This window comes from Rhinichthys klamathensis, unplaced genomic scaffold (genome assembly GCF_029890125.1).
Source record: "Rhinichthys klamathensis goyatoka isolate OS25496 unplaced genomic scaffold, OSU_Roscu_1.1 h1tg000114l_1, whole genome shotgun sequence".
NCBI lineage: Eukaryota > Metazoa > Chordata > Actinopteri > Cypriniformes > Leuciscidae > Rhinichthys > Rhinichthys klamathensis.
Window position 1 is genome coordinate 3,135,001 of NW_026606651.1, and position 17,121 is coordinate 3,152,121.

Consider the following 17,121-nt stretch of genomic DNA (forward strand, 5'->3'; position numbering starts at 1 on the left):
CCATATACGATCATATAACAGTGTTGTTATTGTGAACTTGGACTATTAAAAATAACATCTTTGGTAATTGAAATAAAATATAATAAATGTTAGACTTCAACTTAACATTTATCATTTCGGTTAACATTTTTTTTCTTGGCAACTAACTGAAATAAGTTGAAGCACTAAAATTACTTAAAAACGAAATAAAAATAAATTAAAGCTAAATATTTATATTAAAATAGAGAAAAAAATATATAAAAAAATTACAAATAATAATAACAAAGTTACAAAATTTTTTAAATATTTAATTTAAATCTAATTCAAAATATGAATAAATACTATAATAGTGTATAAATAATACTGTTATAATATGTCCATATACGAACTCGTAAAACATCATCCATTCATCTCAAGTACTTAAACTCATAATGCACGAGACGGGCCTTGAATAAAATAGTATATCCAAGGTTACATAACATACACACAAAATGTGGAAATTCACTTTAGACTCATTTATTTGCCCTGATATTTTAATAATTTGGGGAATTTGTCACTTTTTTTTCAGTAATTTTGCCTTTTGTCAACAGGTTAAGGTTTAAAAAAAAATATGTTGTTAAAAGTACTTTTTTATTCGTTTGTGTGCAGAGACTTCTCTCCAATGAAGAGGAAAAGAACAAAGCCATCATTCAGGAAGTCTGCTTCATGGTAATAATTCAATGTTTTTAACCCTTAAATGCATAAATATTCCGGTCTTTAGCGACCCGGATCTATATCTAACACGGATGACTCTCTGACTTCTGATATTTTAAAAACAATTCCAAAATGCTCAAATAAAACATATTTCAATACCTTTTGTTACCAATTTGTTATAAAATGTTGATGCATCACTGTCATCGTCAGAGCTCATTTCCCCAGTACATTCAGCATTCGGCTCATATTCTCTCAACCATATTCTTAAAACTATTGTTTTCAACGTCTTCAAAATCAATATTTTGACAGCTTCTTCACCAGATCCACATTAAGTAACAGTGATACTAATATTTGATTGCGGTACAGTAATTGCTCTGGAATAAATCGCTGAGCCATTTCAAGTTTTGATCAGGATAGTTGTCTATTCTTTTGTTTAATGCCTGCAGTAATTATGAGTGAAACAGAACGTCATCATTGTGTTTCTGAAATTGCCACCTTGAGTAGTAAAGATGAATTGGACTTATTGAGTCAACAGAGGTTCAATTATTGTTGCGCAGATAAAATATACTTACACTATTGGGTCGCTAGCGATCCTATAAACTTTTTACAAAAAATTAATTAGAAAACGGACATTCTTTTTTTGATTTTATTTTTTTCTTGTTGTACTGTTTATGATTAATAAATTGAGGAATACTAAGATGTCTAACATTTAAAAAAACAAATGAGGAGGGGGGTAGTGAATAACGTCCCGGGTCGATAAAGACCCGATGTATGCGTTTACGGGTTAATTTAACAAGTTAACTACATTATTACAAAATGCCCTAGCTAGGCACAGTTTTTTCATGCCTAGTTATGTTGCTGGCCAAAGCATCTCTTGCATTTTTCTTTCACCAGTTTGCAAGAAACGAAAAGAAAAGAAAAAGGAGCATTACCCAGTAATTTAAAACCTTTCTAAAAGCTATGTCCATGTGTTCTGTGTAGAAAAAGCTGTCCGGTCACCCCAACGTCGTGCAGTTCTGCTCCGCTGCGTCCATCTGTAAAGAAGAGTCGGACACGGGCCAGGCTGAGTTCCTCATCCTCACAGAGCTCTGTAGAGGTACGAGCGCATCATCGCAAACACACTGTGCTGGGCTCTCGCTTATCAGAAAAACACCTTAGTGGAAAATTCATTAATAAATCAAATTATCAAAGAAAAAGAAAAGAAATAAAAAAGGGGGAAAAAAGAAATTATTGTTATTTGCAGGTATCTAATGACAATTTTTTGAATCTCCAAATTTTTTTTTTTTATATATATATATATATATATATATATATATATATATATATATATATATATATATATATATATATATATATAAATATTTATAATATAAATAAAAATTGCAATATTTAAAAAAAATCTTTTTAAAATAACTTTAAGAAATTGAAAAATAAAATTATTTTCTGCATTTCTCCTGTTCTCTTGTTGTCTAGTAGTTGTCTAATAAACCTGGCATTGAACGAATATTGTTGGCTCTTTGACACATTGCTTTTGTTCCTCTTTTGTAAGTCCTCTTATGTATTTTGTAAATACATAAATGTTAATATAAGAAGATCATGGCATTAATCAGGATTTAACTTGACAGCCCTGTAACCCACCTTAGCACAGGTTGGTCTCCGTTACTGGATGGATCTCTGATGTGCATTTAAACTCATATCTTTGGTTTTTATAAAGGAAAGGGAAACTCTTGTCTGACTTAACACATTCCTCTCTCTCCTTCTGACTTTCTGGCACTGGCGTCGGTTTCCTGTGTTCACGTTGACCTCCGCCCTCTGTTTCCTGCAGGCCAGCTGGTTGATTTTGTGAAGAAGGTGGAGCAGAAAGGGCCCATGTCATGTGACACAGTGCTGAAGATCTTTTACCAGTCATGCCGTGCTGTGCAGCACATGCACAAACAGTCTCCACCAATCATACACAGGGACTTGAAGGTGAGGCTCCTCCCTCTTTCAGGCTGCAGGCGAAATCCTTGAATATGATTTATTTACAGAACTTAAACATAAGATATGATCAAAGAAGTGTTTATTTATTTGATTAAATGTAATAGGACTTGTAAATGTTTTACATAAAAAATGTTAATGACTTAATGACTTAATTTCAGTTAATAAGCATATTTTATATTTATTTTTTATTTTATAATAATAACATTTTAATTTCCTTTTTTTATTTATTATTTATTTATATATTCTCAGTAGATAATTTTTTTTTACTGTATTTTTTGTTTATTTATAAGTAATTTGATAAATTTAATTTATATGTAAAACATTTATCTATAAACGCATTGTACAGTACAATTAATACTACTATAGTGTTGTTGTTTGTGTGTGTGTGTGTGTGTGTATATATATTTATATAGATAGTTTATTGTGGTGGTAAGTAATACTTGGCATTAGGTGACTTATTGCTTTAATAAATATGCACAACAATGTGTATATTCTCATTTGACCTTTTCTAAATGATCAAGTACATTGTTTGATAACATTTCTTCTTCTCTGTAGATTGAGAATTTGCTGATCAGTCACCAGGGCACCATGAAGCTGTGTGACTTCGGCAGCGCCACTATTGTGGCACATTACCCAGACTACAGTTGGTCTGCTCACAAGAGATCTATGGTGGAAGATGAGGTAAGAAATGCAAAAAAAAAAAAAAATCTTCTCGAGGCACCTATCCAGCTTTATGCTACATAAATATTAGTACCAGGTTAACATCATCATGACATCGTTGTCCTCTGGTTGGTTCGTTTTGCCACAGTTTTGATTGTGATTCATGGATTGTCACAATAATTGTGGAAATTATTACTTTGTTATGTGGCCAGAGAGAAATATTTTGCAGTGATTATATTAAAATCTCTGGCTATTTCCCGTGGAAGCCTTCACTGATTTAATTGTTTTGTTGATTAAATTAGTTTGTTTGGTTTCTGCTCCTCTTAAATCAGTTATTGGTAGTAAATTGAAACCCACGCAACGCACAAAGTCCGCCATTCCTCTTTACATTAATGTCTGTTTGTGCTTCTTCAGTGGAAGTGCATTTTTGTAAGAACCCAATGAGGACCAATTTTAGCATTTTACAACCTAGCAAAGTTGTTATTTTTTTCTTGTAGTGTTGTGTTTAGTTTTGTAGATGTACATAGACGTTCTGTTATGTAGTGGAAGATAATAATTTAAAGGGGACCTATTATGCCCCTTTTTTCACAAGATGTAAAACAAATATTTGATGTCCCCATAGTGTGTATGTGAAGTCTTAGCTCAAAATACCCCACAGATCATTTTTGATAGCATTTTAAAATTGCCAAATTTGGGCTTGTGCAAAAACGCACCGTTTTAGTCTGTTTCCCAAATAATTCCGCCCCACTTTTCCGACGAGAGAGGTCCTCTGTATAGGCAGTATCATAATACATAAACATACCTGAACTCCTGTAGCGAACATGAAACGTCTTCATTGATAACCGAGTACCAACAGACTTGGTCAGCGGTTTTGCGTCTGTCTGGCAAGCAATATCTCGTGTTTGGCTGCTCTGTTCTGATGTGCTGTACTTTACAAATAAAGATTCCACTATCAGCGCTTTAAAAAAATAACAACATAGCTGGACGGACGGACTCATGGTGCTATCACACATGCTATCACAAACTTTATAAGTCTAACATGTTATTATGAGCTTGACAAATTCAAAAAGCAATTTGGAAAACCAACGCGTAATACTTCTAGATGTGTAGCTGGATCACGAACAGTTGGAACTGCTACATCCTTCAGGAGCAACTTTTTAGTAAATAGATAGAGCTATGTGGATTAATACTAGCCTGACTATGTCAGACTTCGTACTTCCATTCAATTTCAGTTCGCTTCTGTACTCAGTTTAAGATAGCGACCTATCTCTCAGTTTTCCTCCGTCCTGAAAACACCCGGCCAATCAACGAACAGAGGGCGGGCTGAGAGCCGTGACGTAGGCGCTAAGCACCGAGTTTAAGATTGTATTTTAGGTTAGGGAAATCGAAAACGGCCGCGGATATGTAGACAAGGGATGCAATTCTCGTGGGCGGGGCCTGTGGCTGTAGTGACATCTGTAGTGACACTAAAGCCACTTTCTGAAAACAGGTCGTTGGGAGGGTGGATTTTTATCACTGTAGGGTGGTTGTGTACACACACTGCCAACACATTTATGTCCAAACATAAATTTTGCATAATAGGTCCCCTTTAATACTTTTACCCCCACAAGGATGCATTAATTTGTTTGCAATCGCAATTGTGAGTAGCAAAAGAAGTTTGAAATTGCTAATTATATATTTATAATTATACAAAAGATGCAAATAAATGCTGAACTTTTTATTCATCAAAGAATCCAGAAAATATTTAATGCGGTTTCCACAAAAATATGAAATTACTGTTTTCAACATTGATAATAATAATAAATGTTTCGTAAGCAGCAAATCAGCATATTAGACTGATTTCTGAAGGATCATGTGACACTGAAGACTGGAGTAATGATGCTGAAAACACAGCTTTATCGTCACAGGGATAAATGACATTTTAAATTGTTTTAATTGTAATAATATTTCACAGAATTCTTTCAACTTTTGCACAATACTTTAAACTGTTGAGAAAGGCCCATTTATTTCTCATAAATTATTTCTCTGAATCCACACACGCACATCTTTGAACATGTAGGCCCACTAAATTATAAACCATTTTATTCTCTGTTTATCTCTCAGATCACTAGAAACACGACTCCAGCATACAGAACACCAGAGATGATTGACCTGTATTCCAACTACCCAATAAACGAGAAACAAGACATATGGGTGAGTTATGTTTGAGTGTTTTTTTTTTTGCATCAAATAATCAATTATTTTTTTGTTTCAACAAGTGGCGCACAGAAAAAGTTCATTTAGTTTGTTTCTCCACATAGCTGTATTTTAAACGTTAAATAAGTTCTGACTGCCAGTTTTTGATTTGGCGCATTAGCATTACTTGTCACATAGCACCTGGTGAGGACACAGTGTAACAATAACACACACTTTTTCTCTCTGCAGTTGTTATTGGTTGTTTTTAAAGAGTCTTGGTTTGTTCCCTATAGGCTCTGGGCTGCATCCTGTACCTGCTTTGTTTTAAGCAGCACCCATTTGAAGAGGGAGCCAAACTTCAGATAGTAAACGGCAAATACAACATTCCACAAAATGACATCAAGTACACAGTCTTTCATCAACTCATCCGTAAGTATCCCGCGGGCGCTTAGCTATATTCCCTCTTGCCAAAATCTCTCCTACTTCATACTGTCATTTTGCTTGTGAATGCAGTTGCGTGAAAAAAGCCGCGTGTGTTTGTTCCAGGATCTATGTTGAAAATCAACCCGGAGGAACGTCTGTCGATCAGCGAGCTTGTTAACCAACTGCAGGAGATCGCTGCAGCCAGGAACGTCAACCCCAAATCTCCCATTACTGAGGTACAACCCGCGTGTTCTGAGGATCTCTTAGATCAAGTCTTCACTAGTCATTCATAGGTTGCTAAATATGTGATGCAAGAGTTTATAACGGGAAACCAAAACGGGTCTTATAATGGAATGACCTCTTCTGTTAATCTGTTAATCTGCCAAGCCAACAAGGTTATTATAAATAAAAAATGGCCGAATAGTTAATTAATCAGCCAGGCTGATTAATCTGTCAGACTGATTAATAGTCATTTTGAGATCATGACATCAGCCGATAACTGTATCCACTTTGTAGATTAAGCAAGGGCCGGTTTACACTTGGTCACTTCATGCATTTTTACTGATCAGATCTGATTTTCGTAAAACGGTTCCATCTACACATGGCCCAAATAAATGTGTCTCCGCCAAACGAATATAAATACGATCTTCAATACCTGCGCTATATTCAAATTTAACGGAGTTCCCATCAACGAAAGCAACAGATATGAGCTGTATTTTATTTATCATCAGCTTATTTCAAGATCAAAGACCGCAATAGGAGAGAGAGCGGCATCAGCACTGGTAAGATCATTTAGTCTCTCTCTACTTTAAATGAAGACGATTGTGTGTTGAGCGTCTGCGACTTAAAGGCACAATATGTACGATTTTTAGATTCAAATATCCAAAAATCACTAGAACAATGTTATATATTTTGTTAAATATATACTTGTGTACTTGCATTATCCCAAACGTTTCCAACAATGTTTAAATCCAGAGAAATCAGCAGTTTTAACCAGGAGCGTGTCTTTGTGTCGCCTGTCAATGACTTCATATCTGCGTTACCCTTCTTTCGTAGAAACCATGGAAACCCCAAAGATATATTATGTGATTTATTAGACAGGTGAGAAACTGTTTGGATACATTTATCAACAGGAAACTAAACTAATTTTTATATAGCTCAATACTGTTAGTCTTATTGTTTGAATGTCTTTGTTTCCTTGATTTACCACGAGTAACATGTTTATGCCTCAGAGACAACACTATCTTGTCAAGTGGCTAGCATGGCAAAATCAGAGAGAGCTTTCTTCATCATACAATACTTTTTTAAATGAATTGCATGTCATTTAGCAACAAGTCATCCAGTTTTTATTAATATGATATTCTATATCGATCTAGCTTACCTTAAAGCGCAACAAGTGTTTCATACCAGCCACTGAGCGAGTGCACAGAGTAACGTTCAGAGAACGGCGTTTCGCGCAGGTCTCTCTCATTAAAAAGAGCCTGTTACTACAGTAATGTTAATAAAACTTACATACAATAGCTCATCCATGAACACGATTTCTGCCCGAGTCTGTCGGATTGCTTTGCATCGGCTGTGGAGGTCAAGATGATAACTCCCATGATCATCAATCTACGCCTTTGTTTTGAGCAAGCGACCTCTAGCGGCGAAAATTACATATTGTGCCTTTTATTTGCGTCAGTTGGTGCGTCTGCTTGCTGAAGAGATACTCAGCTACTCATCTGCTGTGATGCGTGTTGCAGTAGCGCTGTCATATCTGGCTATAACATGTTATACAGCCTATAACATGCTCTCACACATTTACTTTTGTAACATTTTGTGAGGAGTAAATATTTACATGTGTAAATATTTGACATATGTGGTTACAACAACCAGATGCATTTACACTTGGAATGCGTCTCAAACCACTTCAGGAGGTGTGAGGTCTGAGTGATCGGATTAAACTCCGGCATTTACACCTGGTCTTTTCACGATTGGATAGCTATCCGATCAGAGAAAACGCATGAAGTGATCAGGTGTAATGTAGGCCCAAAGATGTAAGCTGGTCTTATGTCAGTTGTAAAGATATAACAGCATTTTTTTTTTTTTAAGTGAAGTGACGTGAAGGCCAGGTATAGTAATTGATAACCCATACTCCAAATTTGTCCTCTGCTTTTAATCCATCCAAGTTAGTGGACACAATTTGTGAGTAGTGAACATACACACACTGCAAACTGACACACACCCGGAGCAGCTGGGGCTAGGTGCCTTGCTCAAGGGCATCTCAGTCATTTTCTGCTGGTATTATTGAGGATCGAACCCGCAACCTTACTAGTCTGACTCTGTTCATTAGGCCACGACTGCCCTAATTTGAATGCATAATGTACATTTTCAATTTTCTAGTGAATTAAAATTGTGTATATATATATATATATATATATATATATACACACACTCACCTAAAGGATTATTAGGAACACCATACTAATACTGTGTTTGACCCCCTTTCGCCTTCAGAACTGCCTTAATTCTACGTGGCATTGATTCAACAAGGTGCTGAAAGCATTCTTTAGAAATGTTGGCCCATATTGATAGGATAGCATCTTGCAGTTGATGGAGATTTGTGGGATGCACATCCAGGGCACGAAGCTCCCGTTCCACCACATCCCAAAGATGCTCTATTGGGTTGAGATCTGGTGACTGTGGGGGCCATTTTAGTACAGTGAACTCATTGTCATGTTCAAGAAACCAATTTGAAATGATTCAAGCTTTGTGACATGGTGCATTATCCTGCTGGAAGTAGCCATCAGAGGATGGGTACATGGTGGCCATAAAGGGATGGACATGGTCAGAAACAATGCTCAGGTAGGCCGTGGCATTTAAACGATGCCCAATTGGCACTAAGGGGCCTAAAGTGTGCCAAGAAAACATCCCCCACACCATTACACCACCACCACCAGCCTGCACAGTGGTTACAAGGCATGATGGATCCATGTTCTCATTCTGTTTACGCCAAATTCTGACTCTACCATCTGAATGTCTCAACAGAAATCGAGACTCATCAGACCAGGCAACATTTTTCCAGTCTTTAACTGTCGAAATTTGGTGAGCTCTTGCAAATTGTAGCCTCTTTTTCCTATTTGTAGTGGAGATGAGTGGTACCCGGTGGGGTCTTCTGCTGTTGTAGCCCATCCGCCTCAAGGTTGTGCGTGTTGTGGCTTCACAAATGCTTTGCTGCATACCTCGGTTGTAACGAGTGGTTATTTCAGTCAAAGTTGCTCTTTTATCAGCTTGAATCAGTCGTCCCATTCTCCTCTGACCTCTAGCATCAACAAGGCATTTTCGCCCACAGGACTGCCGCATACTGGATGTTTTTCCCTTTTCACACCATTCTTTGTAAACCCTAGAAATGGTTGTGCGTGAAAATCCCAGTAACTGAGCAGATTGTGAAATACTCAGACCGGCCCGTCTGGCACCAACAACCATGCCACGCTCAAAATTGCTTAAATCTCCTTTCTTTCCCATTCTGACATTCAGTTTGGAGTTCCGGAGATTGTCTTGACCAGGACCACACCCCTAAATGCATTGAAGCAACTGCCATGTGATTGGTTGATTAGATAATTGCATTAATGAGAAATTGAACAGGTGTTCCTAATAATCCTTTAGGTGAGTGTATATGGTGGTGTTATTCATAAATAATAATACACAATATACACATCATATGACATTTAAATACATTACAAATATTTATATTCTGTGTAAATTAAAAAATAAAATATAATTTGCAATCATTCAATTATTGCAAGTAGTATGTGTATACATGTTAAATCAAAAATCCCAAACTCTTTGCTCTCTATACATCAGCACGTGCCATTGAAAAAGCCACTGTGATCTGCCACTTGTGTCACTTCATCTTAATTTTAGTAAACTCCTTCCGAGCTCCTGTTTGATCACCAGACTGGTTTGGTTGGTTGAATGAGGCTCTTTGGGTGCTTCATTTAAAACAGACCCCTCATTCTTTCACACTCTCTCTCTCACACACACACATGCAGAGACGAGCAGAGTCCCACATACTGATCGCAACTCTCTGAAGGGCCATTTAGAGACACCGCCGCTCTCTTCCTTTCGAGTTCTGTCCTTCTTTCCTTTCCTCCCTCCATGACCTCCTGGAGACAAAGGAGCATCTCATCCCTCTTTTTATCTCTGACCTAATGGCCGCTGATCTCACTACATAAGACAGAAACGGGACTGGTAAACAAGTGGGAGGACAAGAAAAGGATTGGCCTGCTCCAGCCATGTTTGTTCGAAAGACGTCTGATTTGGACTAACAAATCATGGATTAATAATTATGCATGCGTTTGATCTGGTCAAGAGCATCCATACAGCATTTGTACGAGTGTTTGCATACAGAAGTCAGTGTTATGGTCCTATGTGCACACATAGTGGAGAGGGCGGCTTTAGACGCATCTGATCTGGGTTAAGAAGGGGTTTCTCTCTGGATTAAAGTGATTACCACCAACAGCCAGAAGCAGAGACACACAGAGAGCCTGCAGCGATCGAGTCGTCTTGGCGTTCTGCAGTCATCGACTGGCGTTCAGATCCATGAGTATTCTGGAGTCTGTTTCCCTGCTTTTCTCCTGCTGTGTGTGCGCATCGGACTGTTTTCCAGATGAGTCTGTTAGGTTCTTACTACTGTCTGAAGTCTGTGTATGATGGCTATGAATCCCTACAGCTCCTGGAGCAGAACGGAGGTTTCGGGAACAACAGTGCGCAGCTTCCTTCTCAGATCAACAACATAAACAACGCTGGTGAGTTCTGAACTCAACTCATTTTTTGGCAAGGCGTTTTCTTTTTAGGTTAATGTAGATTTGTGGCTTCCGTCTTATTCAAATGCCATTCTTCCTTTGTAATTGATGCGATCTGTCGTCTGGACTGATTTCACACAGCGGTGAAGACTGTGCTGTTCAATCTTATCCTGTTGCAGGATCTGTTGATGCGCTGACATCCTGTGTTTACATGCATGACATTTAGCAAGTTTCTCTTTGGTTTGTGATGCTGTTTTTCCTTTTCAGTTCTTTAACACGCGTATTGTTCATTATTTATTTTGGTTGGTTAATTTTCTTAATGTTTATTTGCTGTTATTCATTATTTTAATCAATGTTCATTTTTATTTTTTTCTTAATATTTGTTAGTTATTATTATTGTTTGATTTGTTAGTTATTTTTTGGGGGGGCTAATTGTTAATGTTTGAGTGTTTTTTTTTTTTTTTTTTTTTTTTTTTTTTTTAAATAACTTTTTAGTTATTGTTCGGTTTGTTGATTCTTTAGTCTTGTTGGTTGGTCATTTATTTTTTATCCGTGTTTTTTTTTTTTTTTTTTTTTTTTAATGATTGTTTGAGTTATCATTTATTGTTGTTTTTTTGTGTGTATATTTGTTAGTTATTGTTATTAGTTACTATTGTTTAATTAGTTTGTTATTCTTTAGGTTATTAATGTTAAACATTAATAAGCTAAAGAATAACTAACCAATTAAACAATAGTAACTAATAATAACAATAGCAAATTTATCTAACAAATATAAACTAAATTGATTGTTTGTTTGTTGTTCTTTTTTACATATACAAGTTAACTTTAGTTACTGTTTGGTTATTCATTTTTGTTAGTTATTTAGTTATTTTTGATTGTTTTGTTAGTCATGTTGGTTAGTTTGTTATTTCATTTATATATTTTATTTTAGTTTTATTGTTACTTGTTTTTTGTTTTGTTTATTTATTTATTTTTTGTGAATTATTAGTTGGTTGGTTAGGTTTTTTTCTTTTGGTTTGTTAATGTTTTCTTGTTTTTTTTGTAGTTACAAGTTATATGACTTTTTAGTTCATTTTTGGTTTGTTAATGGTAGTTAGTTTAGTTGCTTTTGGTTGTTTCTTTAGTTAATCTTGTTGGTTGTTTGATTAGTTTTTGTGTCTTGGTTTGATTTAGTTAGTACATAAACTCTTCTGTGAAATATTTCATCACCTGTATACCTTGCTCTTTGTGAGTCCTTGTGTAGAGTAAAACTATTAACCTCTACTAATTATAACATGCAGTGTATAATAATATAGACAAGTAATATCCGGCTCAGCTGTATTTTAAATTGTACTCTTTGTTAAACTGCTAAAAAGCTCTTAATGCCGCACATTAATGTATTCAGGAACTGGCTGAGTTGTGTAAACAATAATTTCTGGCTTTAGATCCACCAGCTTTTGTGGTAATAAGAAGCACTATGTTGTGAGAGATTCATATCAAAGGGTATTGAAGCTTCTAGGATACAGCGGCATCAGTCGTGTCATTATACTTTTGTTAAAACCTCACACAGTTTAAATGAGCTCTTCATGACCGCTTTAAGTTCAGCAGCGTAAATTTTCACCTGACAGAAATTCACACACACGCAAATGCATTAAAGTGCTTGTACAAAAAGACCCTCGCTCATACCTGCTCTCACACACACACACCACTAGACTTAATAGGGATCTGAGGCGTGTTTCAGTGGACGGATGCATCAGTACAAACTCAATTTTGAAAATTTAGCTAGACATTGTATTTCAGCCAACATGATGTTTCACGAGTGTAACCCTCCACTTACCATCATGCTGCCATAATACTGTACACAAACAGATAATGCCTCGTACACACCCCTGCCCCCATATTTACCCCAAGGGATGGTTCCTCTCTCCATGCTGTAAGAGGATTGACCTCTAGTCACCATCTGCTGAGTTTACCCTGATTTTCTAAAACGAACACAGTCAGAAAGTGATAATACTACTCATGCGACCGCACACGCGATCCTGTCTCGATTTCAGTCCATTTAAAGGGTTATATTCTACACTTTTGTAGCATTTCCTTGTCCACTTGTAATGTTAAGCAAGATTTGTTGCACCACAAAAACTCTGCTTACTTTTATTCTTAGCTTCTGTTATCTTTTGCATACTAACGTTTTGGTTCGTTTTTGTTTGTTAAAAATACAATTGTTCATTGTATGTTCATTGTATTTATTGTTGAAATTAATTACGCTGTTTGTTCGTTAACTAATGTTAACAAATTAGACCTTATTTGTAAAGTGTTAGCAATTATACCTGAAGCTTATTTTGTTCAATGTAAGTTCATGTTAGTTAGCATGAACGGATACAACATTAAAAAAAAGTTTTTTTAGTAACTGTTCAAATTAACTAAGATTAATAAATTGTTATTTCATGTTAACAAATAAGACCTATTTGTAAAGTGTTACCAGTTATTATCTTGTTGGTTGGTTGGTTGATTATTTTTTGGTTTGGTAATATATGTTAGTTATTTGGTTTTGCATTTCATTACAAAGGTGTATGAATACTGAATAGGCATTTGATATGTATGAGTTTTATCCCCTGTTACTGAATGTTAGGCTCAAATGCTAAGATGTTGGTCATGTTACATATAGCAAATCTGTTCAGCTTTGCAGCTTGTTCTGGTTAAAGCCAGCCTACTTGGACTGGAAGAGACCATCAGATGCCTGAGCAAAGCTACATAGTTTTCAAAACTAAATGTTTTTCCAAGATCGTATGTCATGAACCTCATTAAGTAACCCCTTAAAGGGTTAGTTCACCCAAAAAGTTCAATTCTGTCATCATTTACTTGCTTTCTGTCACTCCATAGACAGCTACACAACTGACACTTTGACGCTTCAAAAAGTTCATAAAGAGATCGAAAAACTAATCCATATGAATTGGAATTGAGTGGTTTAGTCCAAATTTTCTGAGACTTGATCGCTCTATACGATGAACAGATTTAATTTAGGCTTTTATTCACATTTATACAAATATTAATTAAAGCACACATTAGATATGGTAAACGGAAGCTCAGGCATGTTCGCTTGACTTGTGAGAACCAATGAGGTTCATTCTTGTTACGCATCACGTTTGAGCTTCAGCAAGAGGTTTATTCCTGCGCATCAAGTAGGTTGAGGTTCTGTTTGTGTTCGCTGATCAATGTTTATATGGATTCGTGTGGATTAGTTTTATGATCTCTTTATGAACTTTTTGGAGCATCAAAGTGTCAGTTGTGTAGCTGTCAATGGAGGGACAGAAATCTCTCTGATTTCACCAAGAAGATCTTGATTTGTGGATGAACGAAAGTCTCACGGGTTTGGAAGGACATGAGGGTGAGAAATTAATGACATAATTGTCATTCTTGGCTGAACTAACCGTTTAAGATCTGATCATTTGAGTTTTAAAGAACTGTTCTTTGAGACGTGTTATGAGATGATACGAGTCATTGCATTGAGGCGTTTCTTGTGTGCATATGTCAAATATATTAAGCAAACCTATTCTTCTGTAAAATCACTTTTGACAAACGTTGGCCTGCAATGATGTGCGTGTTTGAATCTCCAGGTGTGTATGACACAGACCCGGCCATGGGTGGAGGCTTCCTGGATATTCTGAAAGGAGGAACCGAAAGATTCCTCACCAACATCAAAGACACTTCATCCAAAGTCATCCAGTCGGTGGCCAGGTGAGCGACTCATTCCCACTGCAGTAAAACACCCCTGCGGCTGTCGCACATTAACAAGTGCACATGCCTTGCTTGAGTATGTCTTGGCTTGCCATGGTTTCGCTATGATGCACCACTTTACGCTGAGCCATTGACAGATTCAGCCGAATGAAGGAAGAGGTCGTAGTGGTGTACTAGAGAGTTCTGGTAATCTGCTGGTGGTTAATCTGATATCACCTTATCTAGCTCTCAAGCACTTTGAGCATGTTTTCTGAAGTCTGTGCTCTCTTCTTGGTATTAATTCAGAGGCTCTTTTTCATGAGCTGTAGCATTTTAAGGCTTCAAAAACATGCTGTCCTGACATGAAGGCTGTTTAAAAAGCTAGGCAGAATAATTAGGAAAGATTCATTTTGACAAATTCTGCACTACCGAATGCATCATTCACAGACCGAATGCATTGTGATGAAGAAAACAAAACATTCGAGACAGAGGATGAAGCAAGACTAATTAATCCTTAATGCTAAGAGTAGTTAATGTTATTTATAAATATATTTTGCTTAATTTCCCAAAGGAAAAAAAAGAAAAAAGTATAATATTAAAAGTTGAGTATTTTACCCAAACATTGCACTATATGCATTTGTATTTCTCATACCAGTGTTACTTTAGCTTTATTGCATACTATAGTAGTTATTAATATTTCGCATTTTTTTATATTTTCAGCAATTTTGTTTGCAATCTTTTGTCATTTATTTTAGTTATATTTATATTTAGCTTTTATTTCAGTTTTTGTTTTAGTAATTGTAATACTCCAACTTAATCTTATTTCAGTTAAGGCACCCGCACACTACAAGATAATCGGGCCGATTTTGGGCCCACTTCTCCCCCTCTGACAATAGTAGGAAAAGTCATGCTAATCTTGATAGTTTTACAGATTATCTTATCAGATTTTCCTGTGTTGTGTGTGTGTGTGAAGTGTGTTAAGAGTGACTGAATCTGCTCGGAAAAACGTCGGAGCCGCATCAATCTCAAATCGTAAAAATCTAACATGTGCTTGTGGGAACCCCTGGGACAAACGCACACACACTCTGTAGAAGTTACCAAGAAACGATAACTAATAACGAGTTGACGGAAGCTTAACAATATCCACGCTTTTATCCTAACCTTTTTCTTTTTTCTGCTAATTTTTTGTAAAAAGCAGTCCAAACACTTATCACCATTTTGTCTTGTCCGTCATCTGGTATGTTTGTTTACTCTGAAATCGCATTTGACTCTCACATTTTGAAAATCTGATAAGATTTAAGTGTGTTCCAGCCTTTAGTTGCCTTGGCAAGCAACATTTCTAACTTTCGTTTTTCATGTAATATTTATATTTTAATTCAGTTAACGAAAACATAAATTTTCCAAAAAATAAGAACAAAAAGACATTTTAAAATGTTGTTGTGGTTTCATCAGATATTACCTCATTCGAGTGCGTGCTGCAGAATTATTCCTCTACAATGAACATGTGATGCATGATATCAGATTTTATAAATAATTGATTCGTATGATTTTTTTCCGGAGCGCTGCTTTTGTTTGTTTTCCGGTAGAATAACAAATGCTTATGCTTCATGCTTGATAAAACAAAGGACATTCATAAAATTGAATAGGTCATTTCTGAGTTCATGTTGATTTGATCATCAGAAGGTAAATTTGATCTGTCTAATTGTAGGGACTATGTTAATCTCTTGGTAAACTCAATGAGGGTGTTTTGTTTATGACACACACTGATCTACCAGATCATAAATTCCCCTCCATAATCCGTTTGCATTTATTAATCATGTTTAATAATTATCCCCCTAATCATCCCCACAAGTCTGTCGTGTTTATTTTCTCCTCAGTTGGCCCAATTTGCTTTAATTTTTTTGTTTTGTTCATTGTCTTGTTTTGTTCATTTGTTCCTGAATCACATTTCTCGGTCTCAAATCACCAACCCCTTTCAGCTCCAGGTAACTATGGGACAGCGCCTGTGTGTTTGTGTTTAGCGTTACACGTGTGTGTGTGTGTGTGTGTGTGTGTGTGTGTGTGTGTGTGTGTGTGTGTGTGTGTGTGTGTGTGTGTGTGTGTGTGTGTGTGTGTGTGTGTGTGTGTGTGTGTGTGTGTAGAGATGTTGTGTGAACTTCTCCACCTTCATCTCATGGCTTTGTATGCTGTTTGTTCATAACCACAGTCTGCTCCCATCAGCAAATAGTTTCTTAAAAGTTTGAACAGCTTGCCTACTAAATGCATATGTATGAATTCTACGTTGAAATGACATTAAAGGAATAGTTCACTTCATTCCATACTATATCATGGTATATTCAAATTCTTCTATATTTATATGTAAACATAGACCTTATGTAGCCCCTGTCTTCCAGTTTGTATTTCCACAGCATGACGGTAAGAGCTTATGGATTTATGAATGAACCGCTGATTTTAATATCTTCCTGGTCTACTGAGATTTGATATGACATCCACTTAAACATTACAATGCTCATGTTAACTTGCGTTAACTCTACTATAAGTAAATCCTCTTCTCCAGCTAATTACTCTTCGACAGTGATGCCATAGAAATATACAGAGCTACCGCAAAAACTGAACTTCAAACACAACATTTTAAAGATGGCGGCGTACTTGTTTCTCTGGTGCATAAGATCTTTACAGTACCTTTAAAAAGTGTGGGGTTGGTAATATTTTTTTAATGTTTGTGAAAGTGTTT

At 36.2% G+C, this 17,121-nt stretch overlaps 1 protein-coding gene across 4 annotated transcripts in view; it reads left to right on the top strand.

Moving 5' to 3' along the window:
- The window catches only part of gak (cyclin G associated kinase), a 51,984-nt gene that overhangs the window by 12,728 nt on the left and 22,135 nt on the right, over positions 1–17,121 (top strand). For all 4 annotated transcript variants that reach the window (XM_056254792.1, XM_056254789.1, XM_056254790.1 and 1 more), the window contains exons 3-11: positions 628–687; positions 1,654–1,768; positions 2,498–2,640; positions 3,208–3,333; positions 5,416–5,505; positions 5,781–5,916; positions 6,034–6,146; positions 10,622–10,697; positions 14,288–14,408. In XM_056254792.1, coding sequence (XP_056110767.1) covers positions 628–687; positions 1,654–1,768; positions 2,498–2,640; positions 3,208–3,333; positions 5,416–5,505; positions 5,781–5,916; positions 6,034–6,146; positions 10,622–10,697; positions 14,288–14,408 — 980 coding nt within the window. The remainder of the gene's footprint in view (positions 1–627; positions 688–1,653; positions 1,769–2,497; positions 2,641–3,207; positions 3,334–5,415; positions 5,506–5,780; positions 5,917–6,033; positions 6,147–10,621; positions 10,698–14,287; positions 14,409–17,121) is intronic.